The 23,612-nt window shown below is 49.0% G+C and overlaps 8 protein-coding genes across 8 annotated transcripts; 4 read left to right on the top strand and 4 right to left on the bottom strand.

Annotated features, from left to right (window-relative positions):
- Positions 1-16: 16 nt before the first annotated feature.
- On the top strand, positions 17-4,024 carry J7337_006856 (uncharacterized protein; the record flags this gene model as incomplete). The annotated part of the gene is made up of 3 exons (XM_044824515.1): positions 17-3,400; positions 3,449-3,858; positions 3,907-4,024. The coding sequence occupies 3 exons, from the start codon at positions 17-19 to the stop codon at positions 4,022-4,024; spliced, it is 3,912 nt and encodes a 1,303-aa protein (XP_044680172.1).
- Positions 4,025-4,193: 169 nt separating this feature from the next.
- J7337_006855 (uncharacterized protein) lies at positions 4,194-5,412 on the bottom strand (the record flags this gene model as incomplete). The annotated part of the gene is made up of 2 exons (XM_044824514.1): positions 4,194-5,253; positions 5,393-5,412. 2 exons carry the CDS (start codon positions 5,410-5,412, stop codon positions 4,194-4,196), a joined length of 1,080 nt encoding a protein of 359 aa, XP_044680171.1.
- A 402-nt stretch (positions 5,413-5,814) lies between these two features.
- On the bottom strand, positions 5,815-6,282 carry J7337_006854 (uncharacterized protein; the record flags this gene model as incomplete). The annotated part of the gene is made up of 2 exons (XM_044824513.1): positions 5,815-5,860; positions 5,906-6,282. The coding sequence occupies 2 exons, from the start codon at positions 6,280-6,282 to the stop codon at positions 5,815-5,817; spliced, it is 423 nt and encodes a 140-aa protein (XP_044680170.1).
- A 1,258-nt stretch (positions 6,283-7,540) lies between these two features.
- On the bottom strand, positions 7,541-9,894 carry J7337_006853 (uncharacterized protein; the record flags this gene model as incomplete). Its single annotated transcript, XM_044824512.1, has 2 exons — positions 7,541-7,723; positions 7,777-9,894. 2 exons carry the CDS (start codon positions 9,892-9,894, stop codon positions 7,541-7,543), a joined length of 2,301 nt encoding a protein of 766 aa, XP_044680169.1.
- A 2,583-nt stretch (positions 9,895-12,477) lies between these two features.
- On the top strand, positions 12,478-16,544 carry J7337_006852 (uncharacterized protein; the record flags this gene model as incomplete). The annotated part of the gene is made up of 4 exons (XM_044824511.1): positions 12,478-12,610; positions 12,663-13,218; positions 13,256-14,721; positions 14,764-16,544. 4 exons carry the CDS (start codon positions 12,478-12,480, stop codon positions 16,542-16,544), a joined length of 3,936 nt encoding a protein of 1,311 aa, XP_044680168.1.
- A 1,368-nt stretch (positions 16,545-17,912) lies between these two features.
- Positions 17,913-19,532, top strand: J7337_006851 (uncharacterized protein; the record flags this gene model as incomplete). Its single annotated transcript, XM_044824510.1, has 1 exon — positions 17,913-19,532. The coding sequence occupies one exon, from the start codon at positions 17,913-17,915 to the stop codon at positions 19,530-19,532; it is 1,620 nt and encodes a 539-aa protein (XP_044680167.1).
- Positions 19,533-19,745: 213 nt separating this feature from the next.
- J7337_006850 (uncharacterized protein) lies at positions 19,746-20,861 on the bottom strand (the record flags this gene model as incomplete). The annotated part of the gene is made up of 1 exon (XM_044824509.1): positions 19,746-20,861. One exon carries the CDS (start codon positions 20,859-20,861, stop codon positions 19,746-19,748), a length of 1,116 nt encoding a protein of 371 aa, XP_044680166.1.
- Positions 20,862-21,320: 459 nt separating this feature from the next.
- On the top strand, positions 21,321-21,689 carry J7337_006849 (uncharacterized protein; the record flags this gene model as incomplete). The annotated part of the gene is made up of 2 exons (XM_044824508.1): positions 21,321-21,447; positions 21,502-21,689. The coding sequence occupies 2 exons, from the start codon at positions 21,321-21,323 to the stop codon at positions 21,687-21,689; spliced, it is 315 nt and encodes a 104-aa protein (XP_044680165.1).
- Between the last annotated feature and the right edge of the window lie 1,923 nt (positions 21,690-23,612).

The raw sequence follows: 23,612 nt of genomic DNA, 5'->3' as shown, positions 1-23,612 counted from the left end.
AGGAGCTTAGCCAGGGATGCCGCCCTCACCGCGATATCGAGCTTCCGACCCACCCGACTCTCCCGCGAATGACTCCGATTCCGACCTTGATCTAGATATTCAGGAGCTCGACCCAATATCAACTACTCCAGCTCCAAGGGACAGCGAGCGCCCTTCAACCGAGCCACAGACATCGCGGATAGCACTGCGAAACTTGCGCATGGGTGGAGTGCGGCGAGCTGGAAAGAGGAATCGCGGGTATGGCGACCTCGGCCAGGACAGGGACGGAAACGATGAGCATTCTCAGGCATTATTGGGGGAACATAACAGCAGTGCGTCTCGATGGTCGGAAGGAAGCGGCTACAATGAGGATGATCAACCACTGCTAGGGGGCCAGCCTTCGCAAGGCCGGAAGTCTATGAACTCGGATCGAGTATCTTCACGTTTACGACTACCTAGTTTCATGTCGGGCTCGAAGAAACCAGGACCGAGCGATGCGGAGGACCAAGAAGACGACGACCCATCCTCCTCTCGACATGTGGCCGTGGGATCGACTCAACCTGTGCGGTTTCCAAACAACATCATCTCAAATGCCAAGTACACAGCCTTGACATTCCTCCCCATTACCCTCTACAACGAATTCTCTTTCTTCTTCAACATGTACTTCCTTCTCGTGGCACTGTCACAGGCGATACCCGCCCTGAGAATTGGCTACTTATTAACGTACATTGCACCATTGGCGTTTGTACTCTGTATTACCATGGGAAAGGAGGCATTCGATGATATTGCAAGACGGCGAAGAGACACTGAAGCGAATTCGGAAGAGTACAACATTCTGGTTTTCCAGGATGCCGACTCCAATCTTGCCCCTGTACGCCAACGAAAACTGCTCAAGTCTGAAGTATTACAGAAACACTCCAGGAAGAAGTCAAAGGGGGCTCGAGAGAATTTGTCAGACATTCTGGAGGAAGACGATGTCGAGGCACCTCCGCCATCCTCGCGAGTTGTCGAAGTCAGCCGCAAGTCAAAAGATTTGAAAGTTGGTGATGTTCTCAAACTGACAAAGGGACAACGTGTACCTGCAGATGTTGTCATCTTAAAATGCTTCACTTCCGAGGCGCCAGCTCCTGCATCAATTCCCGAAGAACCAGCAGAGGAGGATACCTTGTTGGCGTTCGACGGCGAAGAGACTCAAGCAAAAGGAAAACAACCCGCAGAAGCGGCACCAGAGCAAGAGACTGAAAGCGGACCAGGAGGGGAGACTTTCATCAGGACCGATCAGTTGGATGGTGAGACGGATTGGAAGCTCAGACTTGCTTCACCACTCACACAAAATCTACCAACGGAGGAGTTTGTTCGTCTGCGCGTCACCGGTGGAAAGCCAGACAGGAAGGTAAACGAGTTTCTGGGCACAATCGAGCTGGTGGAATCTCGAAAGGATGCATTGGCGCACCATGCGACAGTACAAGACTCTGACGCTTCCCATACGGCTGCTCTGTCAATTGATAACACAGCATGGGCCAATACTGTGATCGCCTCCCAAGCCACGACCCTGGCCGTCATCATGTACACAGGTCCCCAGACGCGATCTGCTCTATCAACAGCCCCCTCTCGTTCCAAGACCGGCCTGCTCGAATACGAAATCAATTCTTTGACTAAGATCTTGTGCGCGTTGACATTGGCTCTTTCCATCATCCTTGTCGCGCTCGAGGGTTTCGGAAACACTAAGGACAATGTGTGGTACGTCAAGATTATGCGATTTTTGGTTTTGTTCTCTACTATTGTCCCCATCAGTCTGCGTGTGAACTTGGACATGGGCAAGAGCGCATATTCCTGGTTTATCCAACGCGATCCTGGCATGCCTGGAGCAGTTGTTCGAACAAGTACTATACCAGAAGATCTCGGCCGAATCGAATACCTGCTCAGCGACAAAACTGGTACACTAACCCAAAATGAGATGGAAATGAAGAAGATCCATGTTGGTACTGTGTCTTATGCCAACGAGGCAATGGACGAAGTGTCAACATATGTTAAACAAGGCTTCTACATCCCGCCATCTGCAGACGCTGCTGCCCAGAACATGCTTATCACTCCATCATCCACATACTCTAGCACTACAACAATGGGCACGACACGTACAAGACGAGAGATTGGCACGCGAGTTCGAGATGTAGTTCTGGCACTCGCCCTTTGCCATAATGTTACACCTACTGTTGATATTGAGGATGGCAAAGAGGTTACTGGGTATCAAGCATCATCTCCTGACGAAATCGCCATTGTAAAGTGGACAGAATCAGTCGGGCTGAGGCTTGTGTACCGAGATCGCAAGAGTATGGTATTGGAATACACGAACAGTAAGAGACCAGTGGTTCGCGTGCGAATCCTTGACGTTTTCCCTTTTACTTCCGAAGGCAAGCGAATGGGTATCATCGTTCACTTCCACGAAGACGTCAAGGTGAAGAACCCAAGTCTCTCTACTGGCGAAATCTGGTTCTTCCAGAAGGGTGCTGATACAGTCATGAGCTCCATCGTTGCAGCGAACGATTGGCTCGACGAGGAGACCGCCAATATGGCGCGTGAAGGCTTACGCACACTGGTCGTTGGTCGCAAGAAGCTCTCATACGATCAGTACAAGGAGTTCTCGGCTCGCTATCAAGAAGCCTCGCTTTCGATCAGTGGGCGTGACGCTGGCATGCAGCGGGTGGTCTCGCACTACCTGGAACATGACTTGGAACTCATTGGCGTGACTGGTGTCGAGGATAAGCTGCAGAAGGACGTGAAACCTTCTCTAGAGCTCCTCCGCAATGCTGGTATCAAGATTTGGATGTTGACTGGTGACAAGGTCGAGACAGCCAGATGTGTTGCTGTCAGCTCCAAACTGGTGGCTCGTGGCCAGTACATCTATACAGTTTCCAAGCTCAAGAAGAAGGATAACGCCCAAGAACATCTTGACTTTCTCCGGAGCAAGACAGACGCTTGTCTCTTGGTAGATGGCGAAAGTCTGACTCTCTTTCTGACACACTTCCGTCTTGAGTTTATCTCCATCGCCGTCCAGCTGCCCACCGTTGTTGCTTGCCGTTGTTCGCCAAACCAAAAAGCCGAAGTTGCCAAACTCATCCGCGAGTACACCAAAAAGCGCGTATGCTGTATAGGCGATGGTGGCAACGATGTCTCAATGATCCAAGCTGCTGATGTTGGTGTTGGCATTGTTGGCAAGGAAGGTCGACAGGCTAGTTTGGCGGCAGATTTTTCTATCGAGCAGTTCTGTCATCTTGTCAAGCTATTGGTCTGGCATGGCCGTAACAGCTACAAGCGAAGTGCTAAGCTCGCGCAGTTTGTTATCCACCGCGGTTTGATCATTGCTGTGTGTCAGACTATGTATAGTATTGCTATCAAGTTTGAGCCTGAGGGTCTATACAAGGTAAGTCGTGGACTTAATTTCTCCGTTCTTGACAACTAATGATTGTAGGATTGGCTACTTGTCGGCTATGCTACTGTATATACCGCAGCCCCTGTACTGTCACTTGTGTTAGACAAGGATGTGGACGAGAACCTTGCCAACCTCTACCCCGAGCTCTATAAGGAACTCACTTCTGGACGATCTCTATCATACAGAACTTTCTTCGTTTGGGTCTTTGTATCCATCTACCAAGGCGGCATGATTCAGGGCTTGTCACAGATCCTCACTGAAGTCGACGGGCCCAAGATGGTTGCTGTCAGCTATACCGTTCTAGTGCTCAACGAGCTTCTCATGGTGGCCATTGAGATCACGACATGGCATCCCATTATGATCATCAGTATCATTGGTACTTTCGTCTTGTATATCGGCTCCATACCTTTCTTGGGCGGATACTTTGACCTTCAGTTCTTGATAACATGGTAAGTCGCCCTTAACTTTTTGTGTCATATTTACTAATATCTGCTCAGGGGATTCGTCTGGCGTGTACTAGCCATTGGTGCTGTTTCACTGATCCCGCCATACGTGGGCAAGTTGATTAGGAGGACAATGAAGCCTCCGTCGTATAGGAAGGTTCAGAGCCACTAAAGGAAATGTCATAGGTTTGGAGTTTAGTGTTGGCGTTGGGTTATCACGTAGAAGGCACCATTGTTACATAGTATTGCATGTTTTATTTGTACGCAATAGATGATGTATGCGCCTCTTTATGAGTGCTTTGAACTATAATACATTATATGAGACCATTCTTATAATGATTTTACATCTTGAGGATTAGCCAATCTCTTGCCAGGAGAGGGTTCCGTTTTTGCAGATAGCCAGCTATGCCAGATATCGGACCTTGAGTCTGCTGGCCACCTAACCATATCTTGGGCCCGGCATAGTACTCGATGAAACCGTCGGGGCCAGAGACGATGAACAAGTTTTTCCCGGGAGCGGTGCCTTCAGAAGGCTTGCACACACAACCAGACCCTTCAGCGAGGGCGAATTCGTTGGCGTAAACATGCATTGCTTGATCGTGGAGTCGACAGCCTGCATTAAATGAAGCAACCGTTCCTGGCGATGCTGCAATGGCATTGCTAATATCCCTATCCTGGAAGCGAGTTCCCTCCTCGTCAACAACGACCTGGATCCTTAGACGATCACCATAGGTCATCTTAAGGTCTTGTAAGCGCTTTGTGACGGGACTAGGGCTCTCGACGTCAAATCCTAATGGAGTAGGCTTCCTTTCTTGCCAAAACTTCCACGATGATTGCCGAGGAGGAGCACTTTTTTGAACCTCTTCTCTCTTCCTTACAGCCCAGAGAAGGTCAACGCTTGACTTTTCGTTCGCTTCCAAGACAGCCTTAGCTGCTTGTATACCAGGCACTACACCTGTACCGCCGGCAAGAAAGACAAGACGAGAGTGGTCACCCAATCGCTCTGCTAGTTCGAAGCCAACGTGTGGACCACGTAGGAAAACATCTTCTCCAACCTGTCTTCGACCTAGATAGTTGGACATCTCACCATCGCCAACAGTACGGATATAAAACCGTAGCGAGCCATCCGTAGGATCCTCTGTAGACAGTGGAGGCAGGGGCGTATAATGTCGGGAAATTTGCACCTCGGGCTGCTTGAACTCCACAGACCAGAGAGGATACCTCCAGAGGTTATCTGAGGGGTTCAGGTATGGTAGAGAAGGGTTTGGTGTGCGTGGGACTGCAGTGATGACGAATGAGGTTGGTGAGATGGCCTCACGAGCTGTGATGCCGTAGGGAACAAAGGTTATCTCGTTGAGAGTGTTGGGTCGAGACGGTGGCGTGAGAAGATAGTAGCCGCCACTGACAAGAATTATTCCGACCACTATTAGAGAGGGGAATATTCGTGATTGAAGAGGTGTAGAAAAGTCTGGTTTTTGAGAAGCGTGTTGCTGAGGTCGTGATGAGATTCTTGGAGGTTGTGTCTGGGCTATTGACACACGGCTCCGGAAATGACCACATTTTATGAAAAATCGTCGGTTCTGGGCGATAGAACGCGATGAGATTGTGAATATCCTTGACGTGGTTCTCATCATATCGGTTGGTGATGAGCACATCAGTTTTGATCCCAGCGTTTTTCAGTCGTCTTAATGAGCTTTCATATCTAGGATGAAATCACTTGAATTCAAAACAGAGTAGATAAGGCGGATATGCTAAAACTTTGGAGTTGGTCTTCACGATCCCGTCTTTTCCAGTATCTTTAGGAGTTCCTTGAGCTCATGGTCACCAAAAATTGAAGCTGGAATTACTAGATCAAGGTCACGTGAATCACATGAATCGCCTCAACATGTATACATGGCCGTCATGATTGAATACAATTCATGAATACGTAGCGTGTGGCAATGGCTTATAAGTTGTATATTTCTATTGGAGAGTTTTTGTTTGTCTCGAATCTGGGGTATCTAACCGTCTGTCAATACATACATACATATATATATATATATATGTATCTTACATCCTCAACATCTTATGCTCAGCATCAATACCTCCTCTAAACATATCCGCAACCACATTTCCCTTCAGAATAGTCTCTTTTACAATACCCTCCACATTCTTTGGATCAACTCTTCCGTACCAAATTCCGCATCCAGCCAAAGGATGGGGCGCATCGCCCATCTTCAGGTCTGGAGGCAGATAAATGATGACGTTGCCAGCAAACTTGTGACCTCCGATATGACTGATCAAACCAACCCTAGCTGTAGTCTTGCCTTCACCGATTTCTCCCTGGATTCCTTGTTTGTCGCCGAGATTGACTTGCACGGGTCCATGCAAAACGTCGAAACCCTCCATCTCCAACTTGTCCTCAAACTCGGTTTGCAGAACAGGTGCCATGATACCGCACCTCGCATCACGTCCTGTATGTCCACATATCAAGACCAAAACCTCGCGGACATCTTGAACGCCTGGCAGTAGTCCCTGGTACCCTTCTTTGCGCGTCAAGCGATCCCTGTGTATAGGTGAGAGACCTTCATGTGCAGGGTGAAGCTTCTTAGGGAGCAGAAACCCCTTAGCCAGTGCTTCTACACTATCAAATGACACCCGCGGTAGAAACGGGACGTATTTGAAGCTTGGGACTAAATAGACGGATGTGGTCTGAACTTCAGGACGTGGTGACACAGAACTCGGAAACGACGAGTTGAGAACAGAAATATTATGAAAAGGCTATATTGATCAGTAAGATAATCCGTATATAACAAGAGAGCACCAACATCGCTATACGTCCCTCCACGTCCAAACAATTCTTTCAGATCCGCAGCGAGGCAATCGCCGCCATTATCATCCTCTATTCTCGATGGCCAATCTGCATTTCCTGTACACACTAGTACATGCTCTGCATACCCAGCGATTGCGCCCTTGAGAGGCCCCTCACGGTCCAGAGGAAGATCTTCTGGCATAGCAGGAGTAGCCGCGCATCCGCATGTCGGCTCTGGACACGTTGCGACAGTCTGAAAGGGCGGAGGAGGCGGAGGTCGAGTTTGCCGTGTCTGTTGAGTAAAAGCTCGCCTGGACGTTGATGATAAGCTGAAGAGACAGCGTCTTGTCAAGCTTATTGACGGTCGTAAAGACATGGTATGATATGAGACCCAACTGTGGTCTTGACTTTTGAATGAGACCTCGCTTTTATTTTGGTGACACCTCCAATAACCCGAATATCACGGCCCGGTGTTTTGCGATAGACATACTACGTACATCATCATTATCGCCTCGGTCTCCGAGATTCATATAGAATCCCCCACTTTCCGGTCGAGCCGGCCCCCCACGTGTCGAAGCCGAATCATTAATAGACAATTGCTAATATCAACGAAATCACGAACCAACAACCCTTGAGGAATACATATATATAGTTGAATATGCTGTCTTACGCGATGTATAATGAAACTCGAAACCAACCGGCTAAAACCTCCAACTCCCATCCATCACCCGTTTCCAAATGCTACATACAATCTATCCAATAACACAACACCACAATGCAAGCTACAACATGCAATGGATCCTCGACTAACACACGGGTATAGCAAGCCTTGCGGCCGTCAAACCTCTCAAGCTCAGGCTCACACACCTATACACCAACTATACGTGAGTCAAAGACTCAAAAGCCAACCGTTGTTCCCCTCTCGTCACAGTATCCCGGATGCTTAGGCTCCGCAGTGGCCCAACTCATCGCAGTAAGTGTGGTAGCGTACGCCATTGCGATGAATCCAAAGATGCAGAGCAGGATGTCGGCCACCTTCCAGAACTTCGTGCGGGCAATCGCCTTGTAATGAAGCATAGGCTAGAAGAAACAGTCAGTATTATATATCGAATGTTTTGACATTTTCAACTCACAGGGTAGATAAAGACAAGTGGAATGCAGGCAAAGTTACCAACGAGAGCAACAAACTTGTCCAGATGGTCGGCACCGAGCCAAGCAATGGCCGCACAAAGCATCACCACGAAGAAACGGAAGACATTCTTCTGCCACTTGACCCAAGGGTTATACTTGCCACTGCGAGTGAAAAGCTCTGTTTCAGCGATACGAATGGCAGGGAAGATCTGCAATGGTGTAGAAAGTAGAATGGCAACAGAGTACAAGAACTGAACTCCGTTGACCATCTTGTTGTCCTGAGGCAAGTTGAGCAAGACAACAGTTTCGGTTTGAGAACCGTAGGCAGCATAAGAGATGGCTCCCATGCCAATGAAGAGGACTGTGATGATAATCATAACGATGAGAAGAACCCGAGGAAACTTTTGAGGGTGTCTCATCGACTCCTGAACGGGAATAATGAGACCAATGCCTTCGAATGTGAAAATCGCAGTTCCGATGAACAAGGTCCAGTCCTTCTTGTTGAACATGATGATATCGGAGATACCGTTGGCGTTGAGGGTCAGAATATCGTAGTACAGGAGGTAAGCCAGACCAATCAGAATAAAGGCATCCGCAACCAGAGCAGTAAATGCCAGTTTTCCAATATCTCGTAGAAGAGCAAATGGCAGGAAGATGAGCATCTGGATAAGAATGAGCCATTGGATACTGATCGAGGACTTGCAGTCGGAAACAGCCCTGACAAAAGCCTGCAAATTGGCGGCAGTGAATACGGTGTAAGCGGCAACGAAACCAATCTGGCTGATAACAATGGAAGCCAAAATAAGGGTGCGCATATGCTTGCCGTAAAGTGCACCACCCAAATCACCAAAAGAGCCTCCAACCTTGAGCTGCGTTTGTACGAGAAGCACAAAGCAGTAATAGCTCAGAGCGGCAACGCCAAAGAGAATCAGGTTGCTGAAGAGCATGCCTCCGTTAAGATAGGCTCGAGGAAGGAAGAGGACACCGGTACCGACAAAGGACTTGAGAAGCAGCAAGGCCGCGTTCATGGGACTATTGTTTCCAGTTCCACCGCGGACCTTGCGCTTGCGTCTGCGTCTTGAAGGCGTCAACAAGGCACTGTCCTCCATAGGCTCCCGCTCGTCGTCGGAGTTGTACTCGTCTGTGTCTTCTCCGGATGAGAAGTACTCGTTCGGTCCCAAGTCCTCGTCATCCTCCTCCAGTTCCTCACCAGCGAAGTGGCCATAAATCGTCAAGAATTCGAGGAAGCTGGAGGTAAACAATCTCTGCTGGCCCGGCGCAGGGGAGGCGTGGCCGTCCTCAGGATGGCCTTGAGGACCAGGGCTTTGGACGCTACGACGGAGATGGTTTCTTCGGAAGCCACCGGGCACCTTTATCGAGTTGATGTCAAGTACCTCTGCCTCGGGCTCAGGTCGTCCCAAATCAAAACTCTTGCTGCGGTTGTACTTTGCTCTCGCTTCTGCCTGTTCGGTCCACTTGTAGATACCTCGAGTCACATCACCTCCCTGCAACTTCAGGCTGGAGAACTCGTCCTCGCCCAGTCCGGCACCGCCGATTTCGGCTGGTTGCTTGCCCTTCGAATTACCTTGAATTGATGACTCTTCTGAGCCTGGGTTTTCATCCGAGGGTTGGACTAGATGACGCTTGACAATCTCAGGATCCTCGTAAGGTGCACTGGTGCCCAGCGCATTTTGTGACCGTGAATTGAAAGAGCCATAGTTGGTCGGTGTCCCCGAATTTCGACCGCCGAGCAGAGGAGACTGCGAGCGAATCGGGGGAGTAGCAACGCGAGCTGCGGGAGTGCCATGTCGGGGAGGAGACTGGCCTAGAGAATTGGAGAGTGCAGCGGCGAGAGCAGATACACCAGGTCCTTGGGCGCTAGTCCCGCCTCCAGGCAACTGGGACAAATCCTCGAGATTCTCGGCACGTGGAGCTGCATCAGGTCGTGGCGAGCCACCTCTGGGAGGTGTAGTTCCAAGTAGTTGTGACGGGATGGGAGAAGCAAGACGTGCTGTCAAATCAGCTCGAGGGACCGAAGCGGAAATCGATCGAGGTCGGAAGCTCGAGGGCGAAGCAGACCTAGGGGGCTGTTCAGATGGGATTCTCGAAGGAGAAGCCATTTTTCAATCCGATTGAAGGTGTGACAAGCCTTATCGCATAGTCTGTGAGCAGTGTTGACAGCAGTTTTGAGTCGCGAACAGCGGTAATGACGCAGTAGGCAGATGGATGGATGACTGGCGGAGTGCCCAGCAACACTGATAAGACAGTCGGAGAACCAAGTAAGTCAACAAAAAGAATGACGACAAAGAACGATGACCAAAAACAATCTCGGGAACAAAGGTTATATGGATATGTCACGCTTGGTCGGGTGACAGAGTCGATTGAGAGGTATCGGAATTTCTTGTTGGAGTGAAGAGGAAGCGTGAGATAAGGGCTTAGCCAAGCCGTAGCATTGGATACAGGCGAAGGCGAAGGCTAAGGCTAAGGCTACCTAAGGCTACAGGCTCTAGGCTGCCTATGCCCAAGCTGGTAGTTGCCCTGGACGGTGAAGCTCAGACGCAGGGAAGCCCAGTCTCTGGAGTCTGGTGACCTACTGAGTAAGGGCAGCTGCCGAGCCAAGCTAGGCTAATAGTGGAGGTATTGGTTGAAGACTCCACGCGTTGAAAAGGTAAATAAATAGGTACTTTGAAATAATAGTAGTGTAACTAAAACTGTATAGAGAAGTGCCTCGTAAATCATTTATATGAACGTACAAATCATGGTAAAGTGTTTGTAGCTAGGAGTCAGCTTATATAAGTAAGCAGTGATAAGTGTCTCATCACTCATCCCGAGTCTGAATTGGATATCATATCATGGCTTCCATGTCTGCCGTCGAGTACAATTCTAGGTATGGACTCATCCAGAGCCAGCGGATGCCGGCAAGTAAAATGCTTTGAAAGGAAATCCAACCGGCTTGCCTGCAACCTTATCTCTAGGGTTGCACTGGACCTACCAAATCGGGGGTTGTAATATGGATTGGCCGAGTCAAATACCTTGGGATGTTGATGAGTAACGTTTCAGAAGGATTTATTTACGAGTGTTGATCTCTTCTTATCCGCATATGTTTTATTGCGGCACAACATGCATACCGTATCATGGCCACTAATTTCGATACTGGTTGTCCTCTGTTTGTAGTATCTACAGTGAAGCCACGTCTCTCGTCTGGAAACACTGAACCAAACCCAAACTCGAATTATATCAACCTTATTACACGAATCTGTTCAATCTTGGCTGTGCGGCCCCACAAGAATAATCGATGTGCATTACCCGTCACTTGGTGCGATGAAGCGGACACGTTTATGCTGTCACGCTCAGTGGGGGCGTCACGACCCTTAAGAGCCGAGTCAGATGAATGAGGCGCATGTCGACATGTGAATAGGTATCTCTATATATCTCATATCAGAGATCTCGATCTCTCTGGTCTTGGTTTTTGTGTGTTTTACTCTGTAGCATCAGGCCTCGTCCTTTCTCTCTGGCCATGCCGTGAATAGGTAGCATTCAAAACCTCGGCGACAAAAGCACCGACAGAAGCTTGAATTTCAGAGTGGATTTCCTCTGCATGGCCTACGTCATTTGGTAGCACTCTACAGCGCCTATCGGGATACGAAGCTGCAGCTTGTGGTTCATTATGAGCTCCAGCATAAGAAGTTACGCCAACTTCCGGGAGCAAGAAACCTTGAGACCTTGACCATGACCATGACCATGACCATGACCAGGACAGATAAAAAGACTTTGGTTAGTTCTCATAAGCCTAAGGAGAGCTTCCCGATAGTTTATTTTGCCGTTTAGGATCAAAGTCTCAAGTTTTGTTACCTCCCATGCCAGCTCTTGCACATGATCCGACTTCCCCACAGACAGAATCATAAAGACGACTATCACTGTCATCCATGGATATCTTGAGCTCCAGAGAGATAGCTCTGAGCAACACTACTGGATTCTACTGGCCTCTAACCGCCGAAAATGCATGTTTTAGCGGGGAATGTCTAGCACCCGTGGACCCTTGAAACCACCCCAAACGCAAACATTAGCAGCGCCATAGTCCCCTGCTGACCCCGTCTAACGTTTGTTCCCCAAACTTCCATACCTTTCCTGCTGTAACTGCGATGGAGGCCCAAGAATGCCCTCCCTTGAGGCTGTTGTGGCGTCCTTGATTGGTGATGATCTCCAAAGTCCAAACCAAGATGGACGTTTTTGCCCGGATTGCCGAATAACTGAACTGCCCTTGTATTATCCACTCACAACCACACTAACCACACCCAATATTGGATGCAACACGCGGGAGGCTTCAGCTTGGAATTCTCTTGGCAAGCATAGGATTGACGACCGATTACCCAATTGCTGAGTGGTCCTTGAGCAATAGAATACACCATAACATCATTACTTCTCTGACTTCTCCCCTCTTTCAAAAGCCTCATTCTTCTGTGCTTTGTTCCACCGCGGTTCTTCACCGTCTCATACTTGCTCATGTGGGCCAGTGCTCGCTACTACTGAACCCCTCGTCTGGCTGACGACTGACTGACTGACTGAATGCCCTACTTTGCTCTCTGGACTTCATCATGACAACACCTCAACAGTCAGATCTCAAGGGAATTAATAATGGGGGAGAACGACATCGAAATAGCATAGCCGAGTCCCATGGCGGACGAGGATCGGTATCGGTCACCATGGAGCCACGGCACAACAAGTTGGGCAGCATCTCGGGCGTCTACATCCCTGTTTTTCTCAATATCATGAGTATTCTCATGTTTTTGCGATTCGGCCAAATCATTGGGAAAATCGGTTTCGTGGGCATCCTCGGTAAGCTTTTCTCGCACATGAGGCCTTTCACAAATCTTAACAAAGACCCCAGGACTTCTAGTTACAGCTTACTCCATTGACTTACTGACGACGCTTTCTCTATCGGCCATCGCATCCAATGGAGAAGTCAAGGGCGGCGGTGCATACTACCTTATCTCACGGTCTCTGGGACCCGAGTTTGGTGGTTCCATCGGAATCCTCTTCTATCTTGCTCAAGTTCTCAATGCAAGCATGAACGTTGTTGGTCTTATTGACTGTGTTAGACTGAATCTCGGCGCGGCTTTCCCCTCAGGTTACTGGACTGGCTACGGCCTCGAAACAGCTGCCCTGTTGCTTTGTACCGGCCTTTGTTTTCTGGGATCTGCAACTTTTTCGAGAGCCTCCAATGCTTTGCTTGCTATACTGAGCTTGGCCATTGTCAGCATCCCAGTCTCTGCTATCTTGAAGGCTCCCTTCCATGATAGGGATCTCGGGATTCATTTCACCGGACCCAGTCTTGATACCCTGACCGACAACTTCCTTCCTCACAGCGGCCCTCAATTCAAAGGCCTTGAAACGTTTCGTGACCTGTTTGGCATTCTCTTTCCGTACGACCCTCATGCCAACCTGTGTGTGTATAACAAGCTCGTACTGACAACAAGACAGTGCTACCTCGGGGATCTTCGCGGGTGCATCCATGTCTGGAGACCTAAAAGACCCAAGCAGATCGATTCCTCATGGAACGCTGTGGGCAATGTTGACAACCTTTATCATTTACTTTGTCGTAATCCTTTCACTGGCTGCGAGCACAACTCACACATCTTTCCTGGCCAATGACAATGTCATCCCTCTCGTCAACCTCTCCCAGCCTGTCATCCTCGCTGGTGAATGTGCAGTCACCTTCTTCTCCGCTCTTATGGGCCTGATCGGTGCCTCCAAGCTGTTCCAAGCTTTTGCAAGGGATAAGCTTCTTCCAGGCCTCGGCTTCTTCAGCAAGGGCACGAAACACGGTGACGAGCCGATTTACGCTTTGCTTCTGACCTATGTCATTGCGCAATTGGCTCTCTTCGCCGATCTCAACCAGATCGCTACCTTTATCTCTATGGGATATCAGATGACTTTCTTCGTCATGAATTTGGCTTGCTTCCTTCTCAAAGTCGGGTCAGCCCCTAACTTCAGGCCAAGCTTCAAGTTCTTCACCTGGCAGACTGCTTTCCTTGCCGGCATCTTATCAGGCTTTGCAATGTTCTTCATCGATGAGACTTATGCTGCTATTGCTATCACCGTTCTTGTGTTGCTATTCCTCCTCATTCATTACCTCAGCCCTCCCAAGCACTGGGGCGATGTCAGCCAAAACCTGATCTATCATCAAGTAAGGAAGTATTTGCTACGCCTGAGACCAGAACACATCAAATTCTGGAGACCGCATATTATATTACTTATCAACAACCCTCGCAGACAGACCAGATTGATCCAGTTTTGTAACTCACTCAAAAAAGGGTCGCTTTACATTCTTGGCCATGTCATCGTGACCGATGACTTCAACTCAGGGGTCCATGAAGCTCGGCTTCAACAACATGCATGGACAAAATACATCAACGAGTTCTCCAAGATCAAGGCTTTTGTGCAGCTGACAATGTCACCCACCATCACTTGGGGTATCCGCAATCTGATACTATCAGCCGGCCTGGGTGGAATGCGTCCCAACATTGCTGTGCTTGGGTTTTACAACATGGAGGAACTGCGAAAATCGAATCCGAAGCTCCGCGTACCTGATGTTCCCGTATCTTTGTCTAGTCAAATGCGACGGCCCGCTAGGTCAAATGGCAAAGCTCCCGAAAGACCTCGGAGGCGACGGGGTGACACGTCAGCAAGACTCATGGAGGGCATCCTACCAACGGACGTTATTCGTACCGAGAACATGATGTCTCCAAAAGAGTATCTGACAATACTAGAGGACCTTGCGTTGAGATATCGACTTAACATTGCAGTGGGGTGTGGCTTTGAATCACTTGAGACACCAAGAAAGGACGGAACCAACACCAAAAAGTACATCGACCTGTGGCCCATCCAGATGTCGGCCGAGGTTACTTCTGATGGAAAGAGTTTGCTGACCACCAACTTTGATACATGTAAGGCTAATCTCTTGTGAAGACGGCGCAAGCTAACATTAGTAGACACACTCATTTTGCAGCTCGGGCATATCCTTCACAGTGTGCAACTCTGGAAGCATGTTTATACGCTTCGGGTCATGGTGTTTGTGGAATATGAGAGTGAGGTCAACGAAGAGCATGCTCGAGTTCTGGCACTTCTTGAAAAATTAAGAATCGACGCAGAGGTCAAAGTATTTTGCTTGGCATCAGGCAGTCTAAACACTTACGATCTCATCGTTAATGGAATAGGTAGCGATATCGAATGGGAGATCGTCGTCAACGATACACTCCGCAACGAAGAATGGTGGGATGATGTTCAGATGTTCCGAGGCCGATCAGACAACATGACTTCTACCCAGGAGCTGGATCAGCTGGAGCACATATATGATACGATATCTGGAAGGCCCGGTTTGTATAACCCTCATGAGGAGATATACGACCGTCGACGTGCTAGCATGACGGATGTTCCCGAATTACCAAGACGGCCGGCTATCCGGATGCTTTCAAAGATGGGGGTTAGTATGGGAATTCACACACACCATCTCCCAGACGGTGCATTAGATGAAACGGATAACGAGGATGACGAGGCGGAAGACTCGCAAGCAGAGCTTCTCGATGACGAAGAAATGGGGTACAGTTCTATACTAGACCGTGAGTCGATTGACGAAACAAACATCGGCCCGAGTGATGCAGCTCGCCAGCCATTGTTGGCGGGTGGAGATTCTCATGATGAGGGTGGTAGAGTGCGTGGTGACTTCTGGGAAAGCTTTGGCCGAAGGTCCAAGTCCGACACAGTTGGAGATGCGGTCGGAACAAGTACGTCGTACGGTACAATGTCATCGTCTGCGACAGTAAAGGGAGTTGGCGCTGGTGTTGGTGGAGCCCAGACATCACAGTCGGCATCAGCATCAGCCTCCCAAGTTGCACCAGAATCATCAGCAACACAGACGAACCAACAACCACATGGAGGCAGCACAGACTCTGCCCCGGAAGAGTTTCCTCCCCTTGTCTCGCGAGACTCGCTAGGACCCTCGGCAGCCTTCAGTCGTGTGCGCCCTCCAAGCCCTACGCGAGAAGACATTGTACGCCCTTATCGCAGCGGTGCGTCAACACCAGGAAGGCCCAATCTTTCCAGGCAGTCTTCAGCCGTGAAGTTCTCCAGCCGCCCGGTCCCGGAAACAAAGATCGTGGCCTCGGAAGCAGAGGGATCCACGATAAGCTTTGCGCCGCCCTCTAGCACCGAATCTGAGACTCCCAAAGCCGGACCGTATCGGCCGAGTTATTCGCGGCAATCGTCACTAGGGAAGTTCCCGAATAGATCCCGGTCTAGCGGTCAAGTGTTGGCCGGCGAGGAGAGCAGAAAAGTCAGTTTCGCGGAACAGTCTGAGTGCGAGCCATACTCAACGCATCACTCTCGATTCCATTCGCGGCGGAATTCTCGAGGATCTACACAAGGAGGGGGCGAATCCTATGACCAAATTCCAGAGATGCTTGAAAGATACAGATTAAGTTCACATCTAGAGGAGGAAGGTCAAAATTCGGGTTACACGCCGCAGGGATTGGAGCTCTCTTTCAACGAGCTTCCAAGCAGAGCACAGCATCTCATTGTCAACGAATTGATGCGACAGCATTCCAAGGAGACTGCTGTCATTCTCAGCACGCTGCCGATTCCTTCGGAGGGCACTTGCTTGGATGAAGCTTCTACTATACAGTATCTGTCTGATGTGGAAGTTCTGTGCAATGAGCTGCCACCAACGCTGTTGGTTCTTAGCAACAATATGACAGTAACTGTCAACCTATAGTCGATCGCTTAATCAAACAATCAATGAATCAATCAATGACAAAGCCGCAATAATTCCATGATTGACAGCTAGCATGGATGACCCATGTAGAGGGCCTAATTGAGGCAGGCCCTTGGGGGGCAAGAAAACAGCGAGCCTTAATATGGGGTGCCAAAATAAACTCATCAAAAGTTATCCTAAGCTTATACTATATTACCTAGGTCTTTTTGTCATTCAGGATCGAGGTTCTGTGTTTTCTTTCCTCCCCTAGGCAGGCAGGCTACTGAGGGAAATACAACCACGCTTGGTTGACGACATGGAAGGTGTCTAAAAGATGGCGTAAGCCGAGTCATGACCAACAAAGGACGGCAATGATTACTAGCCAGGAACAGCCTTGCAAAGACCATGTCAGGCACAGGAACTGAGGAACGGGACAAGATCGTGGGTGCTAACAGCTGAACCAGTCTGTCGATATAGTTTTTGCGAATTCTTGCACGAGGTTTTGGATCTCAGGGGCAAGATTGACTGGAATGGTCTCTGAGGTTCTGGGTATATCGAGTAGTGAGTGGAGAGGATAGGCGGTTTTTTTGGTGGCTTGCGCCTTGCGGCCATGAATCATGGGCCATGTGGCTGTCACTCACCTCTCGGTCTCAGTCTCTGTCAGTCGTCACTGAGAAAGAATTGTGTGCTTGTGTCTTTATGCTCGGGCTCTCTTGCGGCCCATCTCTGGGGCAATGGTTGGTGATGTTAAGATTGGAGCACTTTTGGTGTTACCCAAACTGCATTGCATTCTTGGGAGACAAACTCTCCTCTTTGTACCTTTCCCGTCCCTGTGCCGTATGCCTGACACCACCTCTGACGCCTCGAGGTGACCTATTTAGTTACTGCAGAAGCCAAAAGGTTGAGTTGCCCCCGCACAATGACACTAACTCACTCACTACCTGGTGTCATCGGAACCTCCGAGCCGCCATAGTTGAGACGAGGCGCAAACTAGAGGTGACTAGGCCATCCAACAAGGTTTGAATTTCTCTTTACCAAGATAAACTCTATTCCATCTTCCAAGCCAAGTTCAGTTCAGTTCCACCCTCTTCCCCAGAGCTCTATACCCACTGAAGATATCCTCCGAGGTGGGCGGCTTGTCTTGTAAGACCCAGCTAGGACCCCTCCCGTCCATCACTTTCACTTACATTCCAGTCAAACAGCCCAACACCACTCAACTCTGTCAAAAAAAGGGGACCCCAAGAGACATTTCCTTATAACGGAGGCTGGGGCTGGGATTACCATTCTGCTAAAATCAGGTTTTCTGGGAATTCTCTTTCCTGGCCTGTGAGACATTGTGCTCCGAGTCAGGCTATTCTATCTCTTCTTCACCAAGCCAACCTCTTCACGATGCCTTCTTGGACTTCCAATAACGACGATAAGATGAGCAGCTGGCGGGACCAGCTCTCGCCCCGAAACCTGAGTTTCCGGGGATTTAGAAGAGCTTCAGAGTCTGTCGCGAAAACAACCTCTTCAACCAGTAAAGATTTCACCATGTTGCACTATCCAGACCGACCTACGAGGAGGATCACTGAGGCCGATATTCCCAGTGACGAAGAGTGTAAAAAGTCCCTTATTAATATGAGAAAGGCTTCTTTCGTGGAGCAAATACATCGACGGCATGAGGTTCAGCATCACAAACAATTGTCTCCTGTGCGAGAACCGGCGCAAGAAGAGCTCTCACCATTGAGACCGCCTCAACATGAGTTATCTCGAATAGTACAGCCACAACCGCAACCACCGACAGAACAACCTCGCACAATTCAACCACAGATTGAGCAGCCTCGAGTGATACAGGCACCTTCAGAGCAACCACGACTAGAGCATCCTCAAGCACAGCAACCGTCGCGATTAACTTTTGGACCGTTTAATGGACAATTCCGATCTGCCTTCGGGCCACTTACACCCGCTGAAGAGGAGCCATGCCCGCTAGAAAAGGTCGACACAGTTGAGTCTACAGCAACAGCAAAACCACAAAACTCACCCCAGGTTCCCCAAGCTTCTGTGGCCATTCGAAAAAGTCTCTTGGTTGTTGATGATTTAAATATTGCAAGAGAGCCCTCGCCTTCTGCAGTCATCAGCGAAGCCAAGACCATCAAACTCGAACGAGTAGACAACCACGTTACGCCTGGCGTCTCACCAATCCCATCACCGCGACTAAGCGATGCTTCAGCTTCAGGATGGTCCAGGCGAAAACAATCAGTTCAAATGGTCGCTATTTGCAGATCATCACAAGATTCTCAGAAGCGCAAGCAGTCTGTTCACACAGTCGTTGTGCGACGGCCTTCCAAGCCAACGGCAGATGCCCTCAACTCCCATCCCGTTCACGCATCTTCTACACAAGTCCATGTTCGACAAGACAGCGTTTCGGACCCAATGTGTCGCGTATGTCACAATGGAATCGCTGAGACGTCTGGGACTTGTTCAAGCTGTGAGAATGACTCCATCACAGCCACGCCGGTCGAGATCAGTCCCAACTTCTCTCGACTTCATCACAAACCAACTGTCAAGAAGTACAACCGTCCTCCCCCTCTGATTCCTCAGTCTCTCGACGGTATCGCCAGGCTTCATCGCCCCTCCCCTTCTCTCACCTCGGATCCCGAAGCGAATTCACTGTCACCGCCAGCTTCGCCAACATCGCATTGCAGCAGTCCAGCTGAGACCGTCAAGACAGTAGCCACGGGCCCTTCAGTCCCTCCAACCCCAATGTCGGCCCTCTTAACACCTGAAGTGTTCAAGCGCTTCCAGGAAGAGGTTGAATCAAGGCCCAAGGCCGATGATAGTCCCTCATTCGATGATCCATGGATGATCAAGTCCAAGACTCCCGAGGCTGCTGACGTTTACGAAGATGACTGGGCGGATTATTACTTTGATGAGCAGAACTTCAGTGACGACAAAGTCATTAATGGGCCAGCGCCAGGTGCGAACTTTGTCCCGAGTCCTGTCAATCCAGGTCCTGGGTGGATATAAAGTTTTACAGGAGATTGCCTGTAAAAAAAAGATTGTATCATGTATGTATTCAAAATATCAGGTAGCGGGTTTGTTTTTCTATATCCTGGTCAAATAGCGGCAAGCGTTCTTTCAATTCAATCATGAGTCTATATTTTCATAACCATCTCTTTCATCTCTTCGTGACATCTTCTTTCATCTCATCCATCTCAACTTTTAAGTCTATATTCTAATTTATAGAATTTTTGTAACAGTCAAATCGCTTGAATCTCCACCCTCTAATTCTATCAACCCACCAGCTTCAATTCTCTTCTTCCACTTGTTGCTCTCATATCGCGCAAAAATTATCGTCATGCGTAGTGTAACATCACTGCTCGAGTCATGCTCCTGCAGCGATTCCGCAATGGGTGTGAACGTCCAGCGGCCAAATGCCCAGTTGAGGATATATCGACCGGAGGTGCTTGGCTCTGGTGGAGGAATATCGGGATCGGAGTTTGTGGGCGTTGATGAGAGTGAGACAAGAGCCTTGATACGGTAGGCTTCGTCTTTGGGGGCGGAGGAGAGGAAGGCAATGAGCTTTTCTGTCGAAACTCGTGCTGAAGGATCAGCTTTCAGGACAACTGACAAAACCTCGACTTCGCTTTGGTGGTTATGAGAATGGCCGTTTGTTGTGCCGTTGGAATTGCCGTGACTGTGGCCATTGGTCTTTTCAACATCTGCCTCTGTCAACTCCTTCGCCAAACCACCATCCACACCAAAGATCAAGTCCATCGACACTTTGCCCTTGTCGCTCTTGACCTTGGCAACGTCAACTTCCAGATCGCCGACTCGGTCGAGACATTCGTCGTATCGCAGCATGCTGACATTTTCCCACTTGTTGAAGACAATGAGGTCGGTGTAGCGCGCCTGAATGCGCGCCGTATAGCTAGTGTCCTCATAACCCTTCCAGTTCTCGACGTCAATGACGCTGATGACACCGTCGAGGATGTACTTGCCGGACTCACGCGCAAGACGGTTGACTTCGAGAGCGAGGGTCGCGGGGAAAGCCGAGCCGCTGGTTTCAACAACGATTCGATCGGGTGTGACGGTCTTTTCTAGTTCTTCGAGCGCGGGGCCGAGTTGACCGACGAGGTTACAGCAGATGCAGCCGTTGAGGAGTTCCTGGACACCCGAAATGGCAGAGTTGGCGGCGAGTTGTGAGTCGACCGCAAGGTCGCCGAATTCGTTCTTGAGAAGCGCGAGCTTATAGTCTGGGTTCTGGGCGCGAAGTTGAGGGATCAGGTTCAGAATCAGTGTCGTTTTACCTGAACCCAAAAACCCTGTAACGATAGTGATAGGAATTGGCGCCATTTTTGCTGTGCTTTCAAGAGGATCGAGGTTGAAAATAGCACCTATAGGAAAAAGAGAGGGCGTCAAAGTTTTTGTTCCTGATAAAATACCTCTTTTAATTATTAGCGGAACAAACAAAAGTGATAATTGTTGGGTGATCATCAGCCCATCCATTCAGAACGGTCCGATAAGATAGACTTTTGAATCGTTATCGGGCCTTATCGGAACGACCCCTCCAACTGCAACTTGACGTCACTTTATAGAGGTCGACAACAGCTGAAAGAATGGACTAACGTAAGGTTTCACAGGGGTGCATTGAGGATTTGCGCCATTGCGTATGCCAATGCCGGGGATAAAGGTGGAAGAACAAGGAAATGGAGTAGGGATACACAATATTTACATGCATCCTTCTCTCGTCTAGATCTTAATCGGAGCGTCATCCTTCAACAGGAAACACAATCCGCCTGAAACGAAACAAAAATGGCTTCTCAAGAATCGGGTCAGAACAACAACGTCCAAGATGAGAGCTTCAAGGAGCAGCTGGACAAGGCTGCGGATAGCACCCGTGATCTGGAGAACCAGAAACCCAATCCTGTTGTCGAGAAGAGTATGCTCTACCAAACTCTCTACATATCATAACTAGGTTGCTGACTTGTTGCAGTCACAGAATATGTCCCAGCTGCAGCCAAGATCCTGCCTGCTCGTCAAAGCCCGTCCAAGGAGGAAGACAAGCCACCAGGACCACCAGAGCGACCGCATCACGATGACAAAATCGAAGACTTTGTAAGGGATCAGCATAGAAGTCAGGGCGTCGATGGAATTCTGGGCGATTCTCCTAAGGATGAGTGATGGGGTTCTTCAATGCTTTGGGGGATATTGGCGCTGTATAATAGGGCATTTGCCAACAACGTGATGAATTCATGATTCACATGTCTTGAAGTCAAACTTGACGTGCAGCGAGTGCAGTGCGGCTTGTGACGGTGTATTGGATATGGACGCTAGGAACATGATCCAATAACGGTCTTGAGCCTCATGAGCTTAATCTTTACAAGAAGACAAAGCTCACTTAAGGATCGGTCTGCATGGATGGACGAGGTCGAGGCACGGGCTCAATAGCCGCATCTCGAACCCAGCCAAACCTTGCGTAACGACGTCAAGTTCACGATGCAGAAATTTGACTGCAAACATCTGCCAAATCCGCATGAGCAGCACGCATTTACACGTTGTCACACAGCTCGACATCAGCAGCGCGAAGTTTACTACAGAATCCTTTTCAGGATAGAATGTCCCCCCTTCTTGGCATTACACCGCCTACAGACATCGTTGCGAAACAACGACCTGACGGAGAATTTCCTATATCCAAGGGTTATAATCTACTGAGCGTTTCCCGCAATGGGAAAGGCAACGCGACACCGTGAGAGGTGACCCAGAGGTCGGGTGAAGGTCGTGGCGGCTCAGAAAACATTAAAAAAAATGCTTTTTGATCTAAGGAGCAAAAACAAAAGAGATCGGGAAAAGTGCGAGTTTATATACCCCAAGATTTTCTGAGTGGGGCTGCCGTTTTGGTTAGTCAGCACTCTCTCCACCAAATTTCAGCGGCGGGTGGTTGAAACATGATCTGGGCAAGCGATGACCCTATATTAAACATCAACTGCAATCTTGATAGTACTCGGGACATTGATACAGGCAACATACGTCTAAATAAGCCAAAGTCACCACTCTCTGAACTTCCCAGCTCAGGTATTCTGTGACTGCTTTGTGAAAGAGTAAAATATTTATGTTCTATTTCTATTATACATGATCAAGCACCATTACGCAATTCCATCATGACTAACATCCACACTTCGACATTGTCAACCTTCTCAGAGGGACTCAAAGTACAGTTGAAAATCTTGCTGTGACCTTCAAAGCGTTCGATAGCGAGATGGAATTGAGTATGGAACCCATGGACTAGGGTAGTGGTGGTTTGGAAGTCGAGGTTGATCATCAGGGTAAGGTGGTGTACGTTCGAATATTTCATGGCTCCGCTCGACATCTAAAAAAATGACATTCTCCAGTTAGAAGTTTACAATATTATGAGATACAGACATACCTGCAGGGTTCATGTATTGCCCTGATTTGTTCCGTCTCGACCACATATGGTAAAACACCAAGACACATGTTGGGAGGTTGATGAGAGCACCAACAATGGAGATGGTGGCTTCCGCGGACAAGGCCATCGGGGAAGGGTTGCAGATACTTGAACTTGAGGTCAGGATTTCAAGAAGAAAAGAGTGAGCTGAAGTAGAGCTCAAGAGATAGCCTTTACCATGGTGAGTGGAATGCTGGCTTTTTAAAGTGAAGGTGAGACGTAGTGAGTCCTTGCGGCAGACAAGGCTGTGGAGGGGCAGCACTACTCAAAGACATGAACAACAACATCTATCGCTCTGTACAGGACGGATCAGCTCAGGTCCCTGGAGAAGAACCAGGTACTGAGGCAGGATAAAAGATGTCATGTCCTAGCTCCAAACTGCACGAGCACGAACACTGTTTTCGACTCAATCGGTCATCTACAACCCATCTTGCCGATCCAGGCTCAACTGAGATGCAAAATTTGGTCTCGTCCATACATACAGTGGCATTTACACCTCAACCTTTGCTGTTCTGCAGGGATCCAACTCTAAGCTGATGGAATGGGTTGGCATCGACTTTCTCAAGTAATGGGAAATCTTATTGGGAGCAAGGACATGGGGGAATGTTTGGGTTAAAGAAAATGAGGGCAGGGCGTAGCAT

The sequence above is a fragment of the Fusarium musae genome, chromosome 5 (genome assembly GCF_019915245.1).
Source record: "Fusarium musae strain F31 chromosome 5, whole genome shotgun sequence".
NCBI lineage: Eukaryota > Fungi > Ascomycota > Sordariomycetes > Hypocreales > Nectriaceae > Fusarium > Fusarium musae.
The sequence above is the reverse complement of the archived record's forward strand: the minus strand, read 5'-3'. Positions and strand labels throughout refer to the sequence as shown.